Raw genomic sequence first — 15,392 nt, 5'->3', positions numbered from 1 at the left:
TGGCTCAGTGGGTTAGGACGCTGAGCTTGTCAATCAGAAGGTCAGCAGTTTGGCGGGTCGAATCCCAAGTGCCGCGTGTTGTGATTCAGGGTCAGCCTGTGGGTTCGGCAGTTGGGTCGGATGACTCAGATGAGGGGGAGGAGGGGGGTGTTGAAGAACTTGCTGATGATGGCTTTGAGGCTCAGCAGAGCCCCCAGCCAGGCCCCTCCTACTTGGTGGAGACCCAGCTGTGTGAGCCTGATAGTGTGGATGAAGATGACCCACAGCTGGCCCTGTTCAAGGACGCCCGACGCAGGAGGCAGTCAAGTAGGAGCAAGCAGAGGAAGGCTGTGGGACTTCTCGGAAGGAGGCAAAGAGAGGCCACGCCCTGAACTCTTTATAAAGGGAATGTTTGGGAGAGGGCTGGTTTGCTGAAAGCAACCGCTCCGATAGTGTTTCAAAGCTCCGGTATCTTGTTTCATGTTTTGTTTGTTTTTGTAATAAATTTGGCAGACGTATTCCAGCCTTTTGCCGTCTGTAAAGGGGTTGCCTTTTCTGCAAGGCCGGTAGCAGGCTGGTACAGAACACCGCGTAGCAGAGTGAGTGCCTGTTACTCATCCCAGCTTCTGCCCACCTAGCAGTTCGAAAGCACGTAAAAATGCAAGTAGAAAAATAGGGACCACTACAGTGGGAAGGTAACAGTGTTCCGTGCGCCTTTGGTGTCTAGTCATGCCGGCCACATGACCATGGAGACGTCCTTGGACAAGCGCTGGCTCTTCAGCTTTGAAACGGAGATGAGCACCGGCCCCTAGAGTTGGAAATGACTAGCACGCATGTGTGGGGGAACCTTTACCTTTACCTTATAACTCTTTGGAAAACCAACAATGGCCATACTGGATAATGACTGCGGACCCAATGCATTCTGTAAAATAGAAGGCCAATTCCCCCTACAACAAAACAATAGCATTTCAATTAATGCTTGCATTGTTTTCCCTATTAGGGATCACCATTTTCAGAATGTGTAGAAGATAACCATAATGAAGTGCCCAGAAACTGTAGCATTCCCATGCTTACCATGATACAATGACAACATTCTGGAATTGCCTGATCCTACCATGAAAAGAGGCAATCTATTTCAGTCCTCTGAAAGGCCATGGTAAGTGAAAGGAGGGTGTTTGGTCTGATGAGATGAGAATCAGACCTAATACCTGAGGGGATTGGAAAAAACTCTGTGGGAACCCAAGGGGCAGGAAGTGTTGCACGGGGCATTTCAGGGGGTGGGGAGGCTTGGGCGGGACAGGACAGACAAGTCTGGGCATATGTAAGGTCGCCAAGGGCCTTCCTGTTCTCTGCAGTATGCCATGCTCTGCTATACCATACTGGCAGAATGGTTAGAATCAGTGCTTTTTTTGTAAAAGAAAAAGGTGCTGGAACTGACACATGTCATACAACCCGCCTTGCCTACCCTACAAGGTTCCATCCAAAAAAGGTGCCGGAACTCTGTTCTGAGCATTCTATGACAAAAAAAGCTCTGGTTAGAATGCAGTATTGCAGGCTAATTCTGCCAATCACCAGCAGTTCAGTTTCGACCAGCTTGAGGTTGAAATTTCAGGGTGATTTCATTATTGAATGATGATTACAAGTTGTTCAAAATTGAGTCCAGTTGATAGACTGGAAATAATTTTGCAATTATTTATTCATGAGGATAATGAAGACTACTGGCTAAAAGACAATTTAAGGACAGTGCTAAAATTATACTGGATATTTTGCAATACAGGAGCAACATAATGAAAAACAGGCTGTTTTGGTTTTATTAGATGCACAGAAGGTCTTTGACAAGGCCTTTAAGATTACAAGATGTTCACAGTGGTTGTAGTTGATAGACTGAACATGATTTTGCTAGAATTTATTTCTGAGGATCAATGTGAATTTTTACCTAAGAGATATTTAAAGGGCAACGCTATAATACTGCAGCAAAATAATGAAGAAAATAGGCTTCATTAATATTCTCAGAGGCCTTTGACAATTTATTTTTCAATATTTTTTTCCACAAAAAGCACAAAACATTGTTAATGTTGGAGATCTAAGAAAACCCTGTACGTTACAAAAAGGAGCAAGACAGGGATGCCCACCATCTCCTCTCTTTTATTTTGTTTCTTGAAATACTGAACAGAAGAATAAATTAAGATGAGAGGGTTATGGGAGTAAAGCTTAAAATAGAATTAAACACCTTTGCAGACTTGGTTCTGGTTCTGAAAGATCCTTTAAAGGCAGTTAGAACATTAATGGCCAAATACAAAGATTTCAACATTAATTTAAAAAATATAAGGTTGTTAATAAAAGATATGGCAATAGAAAATCAAATAAAATTGATAAATAAAAGAGATATTAAGAGTAGGAAGAAGGTAAAATATCTAGTACTATAATAAATATTAATTGTATATTATCTCTTTATTGTGCCTGAAAGCAGACTTGTATATTTCTCAGGAAATGTGATGTAACAAAAGGTTATGCACTTTTATGGCATCAAAAACTAAAGGAAATTATAGTACTTAAATACCCAGGTTTAATCCATTCCTCAGGAGAAATGTGCATAATACTGAAAGTTGGAAACAACTTATTTTCTGAATTGTTGTGAAAATTACATGTTTCTTCTTTAACATTACTAATGATATTATACTCAATTTTCAGAAAGCCAGCCTAATAATAGGAGTGCTTTTTCCTATCTTCAAAATAACATTTGTTGTACTATGTATAGAGAGCTATCTATTCAAGCCTTTCTATTTTGATCCCCATATGGTATTCCAAGCAATCTTGTTTCTGAAGCTCCAATAGTTCTATACTTTTGGTTTTTTCCCCTCCACTTTCATATTTCTTATTCTAATCATAAATGGATGTACTTTGTAAGGATTACCACTCTGAAAAATTCTGTTCTTTGTACTGATTCCTTAGATCTACTTAGGAAAAAACTCCTTTATATATGGAGAGATCATGGAACAGAAATGAAGTAATGGAAGCTCTATTGCCTATGAGATGTGGTTGTCCATCCAGAATTTTATTAAAATGAAGAAAATCATCTGAATTTCTTTTCTTCCAAAAAAAGATAAAGAAATTAAGATCTGAAAGTAGCTTCTCAAATATAAAACTCTTTTTTTAAAAAAGGACTTTAGTTCATGATGCATTAAATAATTGAAAAGTGCAGGAAGCAAAGATAATGTTTAAAATAAAGGGAATCTGTTTGACTATTCTTGTTTTGTGGCAACCATTTTAGAGGTCTTCTATATAAGAATAATGAAAAATGATATCATGGGGTGTAATGGTGCCAAGACGGGGTATTTTTCTGTATAGGAACATGTATGTTTCTAAGGATGGAAAATGTCAATAATAGGATAGGCATGACAATAATGATGCTCCTTTTGTTCCTGTTCTTTATTACATGCAAATTGTATGCTTTGAATTGTACTGTCCCTGATGACCCACTTCCTATACCCCATCACTTTGCTCAGGCAGGAGATGTTATCATTGGTGCAATTCTATCTCAAGCTTTCTTCTTCCACAACAGCCCTTCCTTCAGAGAAGAACCGTCCCAGATGTTGATCAATGAAGTGATGTAAATAATTCTATTCTTTTTTCTTTCAACTTGGAGTAATTGAGGGAAATGATTGGGGGAAAGAGTTAAGCAATAGGATTATAAAGTTATAGGCTTTTAAAAATGTTTGTAACGATAATGTCATTAGGAATTTTCTGTTAATTAGTTTTCTCTCTCTTTGATATGTAAGAAATTGTCTGCTAAATAGAAAAGTCCATGTGGCTTCAAATATTGCACCAAATGAATTACAATTCTTCTGAATTGAGTACAGAACAGAGGATCAAAAATGATTAGGAGGCTGGAGGCTGAAGCATATGATGGATGATTGTAAAAACTGAGTATACCTAAAGACTAGGGATAACATGAAAACAGTCTTCCAATATTTGAGGAGTGCCACATAGAATAGGGATTCAAACTATTCTCCAAAGCACCTGAGGGAAGTACAAGAAGTAACAGATGGAAAGTTTTCAAGGGGAGAACTAAGGATAAATTACCTGACAGTAAGAAATATTATTCAGTGGAATGGCTTCATTCCAGATATTGTGGATGCCTCATAAGTGGAAGTTTTTAAGAAGAGATTGGACAGCCATTTGTCCAACTCCATTATTCTTTATTCCATGTTCTGATTTTCACTCTGATAGTTTCTGAATGCAGCCTTTGTGATCCATAAACCATGTTTAGTAGTTTAGGATAATTTGGTGATTTGTCAATTATTTCTGGCTGAGTAAATCATAGTTACGATTTGTATTCACAATGAATAAACTAAGTTACTGTCAAATACTTAATATAGTCTGAGCCAGGGAATGGAGACTCAATAATTAGTTCACATATTATATAAAAAAGTAGCTTTTGGAAATAGATTCAAACCACACTCTCTATTATTGAGATATAACCTGTTTGTTTGGTTTTTTTTAAGGTGATAGAAATATTTCCTTCTCTTTGCATTGGACCAAATTATTTTGTTGTCTCAAGGGAGTGACAAGTTTTTCTTTCTCCCAGTCCCTTCCAACATATATCTGAACAGACATTGAGCTTTTCTTGGAAACTAGCAATGGGTCAAGCATAGCAATCCTTTTGAAGAAGGATGGAGAACATTGCATGTTTCAAGGTCTCCTTTACCTCTTCCTGCTGGTTTTTAGCAACTGCAGCCTGAGATGGCTTCCTCTTAGTAAATAGTAGAATTGGTGTGTGATCTTCCTTGAATTTCATGGCCTACAACTTTATAGCTTTTAGTACATGAAAACAGAAGTAGATTGGTGGACATTTTTTATGTTATTTCATTAAGTAGATATATTTTCTGTTTTCTTCTTTCTCCTTTTTTATATTTTTCAGTTATGCACCTAAATCATATCAGTATATCCTTGCTTTGGTGTTTGCTGTCAAGGAGATCAACAGGAACCCTGAGCTCTTACCAAACATCACTTTGGGTTTCCACATTGTGAACAACTACTTTATTGAGAGGATAACCTATAAGGCAATTCTGAGCTTAGTTTCTCCAAAGCAGAAGTTTCTTCCAAACTTTTCTTGTGATTTAAGAAAAACATTTATTGTTGCCTTTGGTGGACGTTTGACTGTGACCTCCTCCATTATGGCCACTGTTCTTGTCAACTACAAGATTCCACAGGTTGGCCCTTAACATGGCTCCCTAGCAATTACCTGAATTCTTAAAGTGTCTTTAGAATAATTTTACATTCAATTATGATTAATATGAATAAGCTGGAAGGATGACTAAACATTTATAAATGTAATTTCCTCCAAAATTGTAGATTGGCAAACACCTATTGACACCAAATTCCATCTGGTGATGCCACTACAGAAAAGAATCTCTTCTAATTGCTGCTTGAGTGGTATTGAGTTTCAAAGTAGTTGGGCCACTACAGAAAATATTCTGTCTCTGCTGCATGCTGCTTGCCTCCCTTCAGGTGATCAAACTTGACATACCCTAAGACCAAAAGCCTGGTTTTTGATCTTGTGTTATGTTTTAGGTATTTTCACATTCAGTTAAAATGGGTTCAGAAACATATAAGCAACCCTTTTAGCCAATGAAATGTTGCAGAAATATGGACTGAATAATTTCCAGCAATTTCCTTAGAGCCAACTTTCTGCCTTAAATATAATGAAGATTAAACCATTTCATATTTTTATGTAATGGTTCTCATTGTTGTACATTGATTTTCAGCTTGCCTATGGAACATTTTCTCCAGTACATGGTGACAAAGATATATTTTCATTCTTGTACCAGATGGTCCCAAATGAAATCCATCAGTACACTGGTATTATTCAATTACTTCAGCATTTTGGATGGATTTGGATTGGGATCATAGCTGTGGATGATGACTATGGAGACATGTTTTTGCAGAGAATTGGACCATTGCTTTTCCAAAATAACATTTGTTATGCTTTCATGATTAGAACACCAAAGAAAGCATATGTGGATGAATATACACAGTTGATTTCAGTGGAGTTAAGATATGATCAACTCTTTATGGATGGTAAAGTCAAAGTGTGTTTAATCTATGGAGCACCACCATCCATGCAAAATATGAGAATGATCATTCTTCTAGCATCTTTTTTTTCATGGCCGCCTTTAGGTAAAGTGTGGATTGTTACATCCCATTGGAATTTTGGATCACTGTCCATTCAGAGACTTTGGGATATGCAGAGTTTCCATGGTGCCCTTTCATTTGCAGTTCACTCAAAAGAGCCACCTGGATTCCAAGAATTTCTTCAGACTGTAAGGCCATCCTGGGCAAAAGAAGATAATTTCATTCAGAATTTTTGGGAACAGGCATTTGGCTGCCCATTACACATTTCCAGTATAAATGAAGATAGCAAGTTATTGTGCACTGGGGATGAAAAGTTAGAGAGCTTGCCAACTACATTATTTGATATGAACATGAGTGGTCACAGTTACAACATTTACAATGCAGTCTATATTGTGGCTCATTCTTTGCATATTTTATTAAAGTCCAGGTCCAGATATGGACACTTAATGGGAAGAGAGCAATTAATATTTCATAATTTAAAACCATGGCAGGTACTCCATTTTATTTTAAATACACAAATGTTGTGTATGTAATTGGGCCATCATGTTTCCTTGATCCCTAGTAATGCTACTGGGAATGAGTGTCATTATTTCAGAACACTGTTGTCCCAATGAATGCTGTAGAATGGAACATGACTTCCTGTTCCATGAAAGAAAAAGTTTTCAGCTAGTATTTTGATGAAGAACAATACTGGGGAAAAAAATGCAAGCATTGATTTAAAAGCTTCCCTTTATAGCAGGAGAAAGTGGTCATCTATTCCACAGAATTCATTGTGATCACAGTCCTTTTTGTTTTGCCAAAGATCTCTGTTTATTTTGAAAGATAGGGAGGAATTTGTTAAAATTGTGATTTACGTTTGGTGTAGGGCCCATTTGGTAATAGCTGTCAAGGCTCAAAGCCAGCCAATTATTCTCTCTCAGCCCTAAAAAGGAGGCAGTTAGAAATCTCTGAAATCTTGCTAAGAAAATTGCAGTAACCACAGGACATTTCCATGCAGTCATCAGGAATCAACACTGACTCAAATGTGCACACCTACAATATGGAAACACATGCACACACAAAAATACAAATATCACCTATGAACCCTTAAATCTCCATTTGCATTTTTTAAAGCAAGATAGTCCACTTTGAAAAGTAGTTACGATTTCAAATTCTTGCTCTACCTTTCTTTTTCACATAATACAGTTACACTCTGTCTTGAAAAGCATTGTATTCAATAATACAATGGGAGACACTATCAGTTTTGATGAAAACAGAGAATTGATTACAGGCTTTTATGTTGTCAACTGGATTATTTTGCCCAATAATTCCTTTTCTCGAGTCAAGGTTGGAACATTGGCACCTCGGGCTCTACCAGGCAGAGAATTAACTCTTAATGACAATCAAATTGTATGGCACAGAAGCTTTAACCAGGTGAGAAGAAGCTGCAGATTCTCAGCTAATAAGAAAAGTAAAACACTGTTTGGAGCAATTGTCAAATACACAGCACTAATTGAAGAAAATGATGTCTTTGTGTTTTGAGGCTTTTCAAGCTGATGAGGTATAACATTTTCTATATATGCAATTGAACACTGCTGTGTCTGTGGCAGGTTTATGGCAAATGCTTCCATCTTTGCCTGGGAAACAAAGATTGTCAAGTTAGGTACAGGTAGTTATTGACTTATGAATAGTCATTTATTTTATTTTATTGAAGATAAAACAGATTGAAAAAAGTTACTTGTGATCCATCCTCAAAGTTACAACTGCTGGCTCTGCTGCAGTCATGTGATCAGTCGTTTGGCAAACCAGTTTATTTTTACAATCAGTTGCATGACCATGACTTTTTTTTACTAATTACACATTTGGCACAATTTATTTGCTTATTGACCATGTGAGTCAATTATGAACCATGTCATTTGTTTCAAAACTACGGTGTCTCATGTTACAACCAGTGTATAACCAGTTGTAAAATGAAATCTGGTCACATAGTGTATGACCTATGACATCAGTGACTAGTCATAAGTCAACAACAACCTGTGGTACCCAATTCATGCAACCTATTGGAATATTCTGACCCAAACAGAATTTTGACATTTATGACATTTTCTCATATTTAGAAATAGCATTAGGAGCAATAAAAAAAGTTCAAATCCTGTGAAAACAAAACTTTTTGCCAACTCCTCCCCATTAACTGAAGTATTCCATTTTATATTTTCTTTATCTTCATCATCATAGGTGTGGGTTTCTTGTTTGGGAAAGCTGTATTGATGCAGGTATTGAATCATTTTATTCCTCATATACAGTATATTTCTCTTAAGGTGCTGCCTGTCTCTCTTTGTAATGACCACTGTGATCCAGGCTCCAGCAAAAAGAAGAAGGAAGGAGAGAAATTTTGCTGCTATGATTGTGCACCTTGTCCAGAAGGGCAGATCTCTGACAAAATAGGTGGGACAAAAAGAGGTTAGGACTTTGGCTGACTGACTAGTAAATATCCAGCTTGTGGCCCGTATTTATTTATTTTATTTATTTATTTATTAATGGGATTTATATCCCGCCCTATCTCCTGAGGGACTCAGGGCGGCTAACAACATCAAAACTTAAAGGTCTCTGTACAGTAAATTAAAAAATAAAATTTGAAATAAATTAAAGAATAAAGTTAGAATTGTAAATATAATTAAAATCCCTGTCAGTCTAGGTCAGCCAGGTGGAAAAGGAGTGTTTTGAGGCCGCGGCGAAAGGACTGGAGATCTTGGGCCATCCGAAGCTCAGGGGGGAGCTGGTTCCACAGGGCTGGCGCTCCCACAGAGAAGGCTCTTCCCATGGGGGTCGCAAGCCGACATAGTCTAGCCGACGGTACCCTGAGGAGGCCTTCTCTGTGTGAGCGTACTGGGCGATGGGAATTCGTTCCCGGCAGCAGATGGTCCTGCAAGTATCCCGGGCCTAAGCCATGTAGGGCTTTAAAGGTAAGAATCAGCACCTTAAATCTCACCCGGAGGGCAACCGGTAGCCAATGCAGCTCACGCAGGAGGGGTGTAATATGGGAGTATCGGGGTGCTCCCATCACTACCCGTACAGCAAAAAACAAAACAAAACAACCCCACATGATAATTGCTTCTCTCATGCTTTATGTATAACTTTTATTGTTTTATCAATGTATAAAATACAAAAAATAAAAAAAGGACATTAAGGGAAGAAAAAGAAAAGGAGAAAGAAAATATGAGGTATAAGGGAAGAAAGAAAACTTCTGACTTATTTTTAGCACAGTACAAGATAACATTACAACTTTTTACTTTTACACATTAGTATATAGCTAGTATATAGCTAAAGGGACGTGGTGGCTCAGTGGGTTAGGACGCTGAGCTTGTCGATCAGAAGGTCGGCAGTTTGGCGGGTCGAATCCCGAGTGCCACGTAGCAGAGTGAGCGCCTGTTACTCGTCCCAGCTTCTGCCAACATAGCAGTTCGAAAGCACGTAAAAATGCAAGTAGAAAAATAGGGACCACTCCGGTGGGAAGGTAACAGCGTTCCGTGCGCCTTTGGCGTTTAGTCATGCCGGCCACATGACCACGGAGACGTCCTTGGACAAGCGCTGGCTCTTCGGCTTTGAAACGGAGATGAGCACCGGCCCCTAGAGTCGGAAATGACTAGCACACATGTGCGGGGGAACATTTACCTTTACCTAGTATATAGCTAGGCATTTTAATATCAACAAATCTATCCAATCTGGAAAACCAAAGTCAAAGTTTTATTTTTTTCATGACAGGGACAAAATCCAAATGTAATATCCAAATTAAAAACATCAATATGTTTTCCTCTTTGAATAGAACAATCAAATTCATCATTACTGCTTTATCTTCCTTGCTGTTGAAATAATATGTATTTCTAATTGCACTTAATAATCTTTATAAATCATTTATATTAACAAAATTCACTGTATTCTTTCAGATTCTTTAACCTTAAAAGGAATTTTTTTCATCCATTTTAAAACACTAAGCTTTCCTTTAAAGATATTTCTAAAATTAAGGCATTATAATACATTTTTAAACGCCCTCTTAGCATACATACTTTAAAGTTCATTTGCAGACCAATAACATTCCAACTAACTCCAATTAGCTCATTAAATTTAGATCACTCTCTCCAAGTTACCATACTTTTTTCTTCTTGTATACATCCTTTTTAAAGGTCTAAATTTTTTAAAGCTAATATATCTTTTTTTTAACTTTCTCTTAACATATTTTCAAATAGACGTTCAATAATATTTTATAAATTTAGGAATTACGTAAGCCTTATTTATGAAGGAAAAATACATTTTCAAACTTTAGATTGGGACTTTCTTAATTACAAATATGACACCAATGAAAATCATCTTAATTCCAATTGACTCATTAAGTTTAAGTCACTCCTCTCAGCTTGTCTTCATGGAATAAAATCTTTTTCTTCTCTGAAATCTTTGCCGAGTGGGTTATAAGCTTTTCTTTTTCTCAAGGAATTTCCAACCTTGTTAATATCCATGAGGAAAAAAATCCCAAACTTATTCTTTTAAAAGTTACAAATTTTCTTGGAGTTTTTCTTTCAATTGTGTTGGGAAGCTTCTATTTAAACCATCATAATAAAAATTTGTGTCAGGTTTATATTCCAAAATTACAGTTGACTCCTCTCCATTATCAACTACTTGTAAAATTGCCTCAGTTGTTTGGTAACTTTTTACCCATACTTGCATCTCTGAAGTAGTTTGAATAGTCATTTTAACATCCTTAAAGCAGAGTCATTCTACAAACTGATGGATTTTATTTAAAGATTTTTCAAATACATGTCTAATAATTTGCTCCTTCATCTTCTTAACTCCCTCTTTAGTCAAAGAGTAGCTTTTCTGTAAGACACTTAAGAATTGCTGACCAATCAGAAATCATAAAATAGGAAAGTTTTACTTTTAGCCACCTACAGCAAGGAAGATCAAGCTACAAATTACTAAAAATAATAAACTAAAAGCACAAGTTTTTGCCCCTATATTATTCTATCATTTTTTTAGCTTGCCTTAGCAGCCTTCTTCCCAGTGGTGAGATCCAAATACCTGAACAACCGGTTCTCTTATTGGATGCAGGTCTGGGCCTCTGAGGCCTGAATGGACTTCTGGAAGTAGCATCCGCACAGTTCCAATCAGCTGTTCTAGGCCTGGGAAGCCTCCTCCAGGCCTCCGGGACCTAGAGCAGGCTTCCAGAAGCAGTGTGTATTCAGCCATTTCTCCAAACTTATCAAAATTTAGCTATCGGTTCTGCTGAACTGGTGCGAACTGGCTGAATCCCACCACTGCTTCTTCCTTGTTGTTTAACAAGAAGAAACCTACAAAATGATGCAGACCTTCAAAAAGGAATAATAGGCTGTAGCTAAAAAGAGCCTCTTTTAGTTTAATAAAGACCAATAGTCCTTGAAACTAATTAAGAAATCAAAGGCACAACTTACTGTTTGAAAAATAAACTCCAAAACAGCTGCTTCTTCAACCACGAAATGATTTCAGCCCCACCCCTCCCCAGCTTTTGGCACACAAACTGCTTTGAAGCTTAGCTCCTGAAGATACTTGCAGACCTGTAGCTGTATTGGAGGATTTTGTGGGATAATTCTAGGACATTCCTTAATCCAGGAGAGTCATATAAACTAAAGGAATGCCGGTTCCTTCTGCTGATAGTTGAAGAAGCTACATTCCAGGGGGAAACCCCTCAGGGATCCTTCCCTGGGTCTGTAGTCAGTTCACCATCTTTTCACTGGAAGTCTGTATAATTAAAATTAAGAACCAACATTTTTTAAAATTTCATATTCTATGTAAGCAGCAATGCATAAACTAATTTTAAGGGAATTTAAAGGCAACATCAGGTTTTAAATGAATTCAATAAACTGGGTCATATATGTATTTTTCTAATGTTGAAAGACTAGTCTCTAAGCAAAGCATATAGAATGGGGAATTTATTTCCACTGTTCAGCTATTACTTTCCATGTATTGATTATGTAGTTCCAAAAGATATCTGCAACTAAAATATGAAATTCTATGTCAAGCTCATGCTAATATGCAGTTTATGACAAAAAAATAACTTTCAGTGAAGCATTACTATTGTTACATCTCCAAAAAGTTGATAATGTAGTGTGTCTTTTTTCAATAAAAATACAATTCTATCCAACAAAAAACTCTTATCTATTATATATGTTAACATCGTTATTAAACCATTAGTGCCAATTATTATAAAATTTATTTCTGCAAACTTTGATGCCTCTGAACTTGCAAATGTTGTTAGTCCAAACTGGAATAGTAGTAACATCTATAAAGAGTCTATTAATAACCTCCTCATTTTACAGAATACACTTATCTTCAATTCTTATCTCAGTTAACCCTTACCCCTCCCTATGTATAATGAGAAATCTCATCTTTAAACTATGAGATTCTTGTATGTTTTTATACTCAAATGAAAATTCCAATCCTAACTTGACAAAATAGGTGACAGGTATGAATATCAAGATCAATAATGCCCTACATAAGTTATATATTCTATATTAATAACAGTTTTGGTATATTTTAAATATTTCTTTTTCCTTTTTCCAGATACAGATGCTTGCATGAAATGTCCAGAAAATCAATATTCCAACAATATGCAAAATCAATGTATTCCCAAAGTGCTTACCTATCTCTCTTATAATGAACCTTTGGGAATCCTCTTTATTACACTGGCTATTGTTTTCTCTTTGTTTACAGTCCTTGTTCTTGGAGTCTTTTGGATGCATCGAGAAACTCCAATTGTTAGAGCCAATAACCAAAGCCTGACTTGTATCCTCCTCTTTTCCCTTCTTCTCTGCTTCCTCTGCTCCTTCCTCTTCATGGGAAAACCTGAAAAGATGACTTGCCTTTTTCGGCAAACAACTTTTGGCATTATCTTCTCAGTGGCCCTTTCGTCTGTATTGGCAAAAACCATGACTGTGATTCTGGCATTTATGGCAATCAAACCAGGCTCTGGAATGAGGAAATGGGTAGGGAAAGGACTGGCCAATTTTATTGTCCTTTTGGGTTCTTTCATCCAAGTGGGGATTTGCACTCTTTGGCTAAGTACTTTTCCCCCTTTCCCAGATACAGACCTGCACTCACTGAAGGGAGAAATCATAATGGAATGCAATGAAGGTTCTGTGATAATGTTTTACTGTGTCCTGGGTTACATGGGCTTCCTGGCTAGTGTGAGCTTTAACATTGCTTTCCAAGCCAGGAAGCTGCCCAGCAGTTTCAATGAGGCCAAGTTCATCACTTTCAGCATGCTGGTCTTTTGCAGTGTTTGGCTTTCATTTGTTCCAACCTACCTGAGCACCAAAGGAAAATACATAGTAGCTGTGGAGATCTTTTCTATCTTATCCTCCAGTGCTGGTTTAATGGGATGTATATTTTTCCCCAAATGCTATATCATTCTGTTGAGACCTGAGATGAACAAGAAGGAACATTTAGTAAGGAAAGAAAAGTAACTATTTCTGTGTTTCATTGTAATGCATAATTATTTAGAATCTTTAGCTCATGCCATTTCATAAAGTGTTTTACAGCTGCTCTTGAATTAAAATATTTTATTACGTATATTTTAGTCTTTTTTCAAGTAAGATAGATTTTTGAGAAAATATATGCAGTATGATTCACATTTTCTTCATAAAACATACTTTGTAGAATAACATATAGTCATTTTGAAGTGGACATTCTAAACATCGAAGGATGAAATCAGTCATTCAAAATAACTCAAATCATTATATAAATCCTTATGAATGTGGATTACTTATATCCATATAATTCTCTTAGATTTCACATGGATTTACTGTACTGTATATTAGAATTACCCAGTATCTATAAATTTGTTAAATAAGTAAGCAAGCAAGCAAACAAACAAATAAATAGACAAACAAACAAACTATTTTAGAGTGTATTACAGTTTTTACTTTTTTGTGGTTTGTGCTGAGGGATTCATTATTTTTACTGTTGATGAAATAAATTGCTCTGGCAAGGTTAGTAATTCAGTTTTGGATTGATTAGGTAACTGATCCCTTTTTCTAGGGTAGCTGGTTTGGCAATAATAATTACGGTAACTATATAATAAATATGTATATTCATGTAAAAATTTAAAATGTATAAGTTATAATATAATATGCATACAATTCTAAATCATGTAACATGTGATGTAAGATGTAAAACAGGATTCCCAGAGATTCACTATCTGATACAAAGAATAAATTTGGAGAGAAATTATGTTGTGCAGAAATAGAAGTGCAAGAGCAGATATCATTAGAAACTACGCTGTCACTCTTCTGGGCCTTTTAGTCTAAAACTAGGAGCTACATTATAAAAAGTGCACCTGGGTATACATTTCCATGCTCTTGACTGACTTTTATTAGTTGTAGAATTCAGATGTTCTTGGCAGAAAAGTTTGATATTCAGAGTTCTAACTATGTGGGAATATAAGAACAGCTCTGATATCTTGAGCCTAAAAAAGGCAATACATTAATCTCAATGTAGTGAATTCTATGATCTTCTTTAAGCAATCCAAAAGAGCTATGTGACTTTTATAGATGCATTTGTAATCTTTAACTTATTTTGGCTTACTGTTAATTCCCAGAGGAATAGTTCTTACAAATGGCAATAGCATTTAGGGTTTATATGCCACTTCACCGTGCTTTACAGCCCTCTCTAAGCAGTTTACAGAGTCAACATATTGCCCCCAACAATCTGGGTCCTCATTTTACTGACCTTGGAAGGATGGAAGGCTGAGTCAACCCTGAGCCAGTGAGAATTGAACTGCCAAATTGCAGTGCCACCACCAGATAGCAAGCAAAGCCATGATATTGCAGTTAATTTGAAATTGGTAAACTACCATTATTTTAAAAATTTACACAGCTACCCACATTACTGGATTCTGGATTGCTTACCCATGTATAAGCTGACCCTTTGAAAATGTGACACCAGGGACTCTTGATATTGTTTCTATGTTTAATTTTAACAATTGGCTTATCTGTAGGTAATCATTGAATAATGATGGTTAATGGTATTTTAGCTGAAAATCCAATTGTCAGCTTATCCACAGATAGGTTTATTTGTGAATACATATGAAATACATGGATGTTTTTTAAAAGGATGAAGGAAAAAAAATACAATATATACATGTGAATAGGTCAAACCCATTTTTGTGTATTTTCAGCTTATTTGTAAATATATGTAGTTTAAAACAATTTAAAACTATAAACAAGACAGCTCAAATTAAAAACAATTAAAACCAAGCATGTCCATTCCTTCCC

At 36.4% G+C, this 15,392-nt stretch overlaps 2 protein-coding genes across 2 annotated transcripts in view; one reads left to right on the top strand and one right to left on the bottom strand.

The window, feature by feature from the left end:
* The window catches only part of LOC310649163 (vomeronasal type-2 receptor 26-like), a gene marked incomplete at both ends in the record, with an annotated part of 48,059 nt that overhangs the window by 20,609 nt on the left and 12,058 nt on the right, over positions 1-15,392 (bottom strand). The gene's annotated exons all lie outside the window — the stretch shown is intronic.
* Positions 1,095-13,583, top strand: LOC310649164 (vomeronasal type-2 receptor 26-like; the record flags this gene model as incomplete). The annotated part of the gene is made up of 6 exons (XM_083377472.1): positions 1,095-1,135; positions 4,901-5,192; positions 5,748-6,605; positions 7,300-7,527; positions 8,412-8,538; positions 12,682-13,583. The coding sequence occupies 6 exons, from the start codon at positions 1,095-1,097 to the stop codon at positions 13,581-13,583; spliced, it is 2,448 nt and encodes an 815-aa protein (XP_083233598.1).

This window comes from Vipera ursinii (genome assembly GCF_947247035.1).
Source record: "Vipera ursinii genome assembly, chromosome: Z".
Classification (NCBI taxonomy): Eukaryota; Metazoa; Chordata; class Lepidosauria; order Squamata; family Viperidae; genus Vipera; species Vipera ursinii.
The sequence above is the reverse complement of the archived record's forward strand: the minus strand, read 5'-3'. Positions and strand labels throughout refer to the sequence as shown.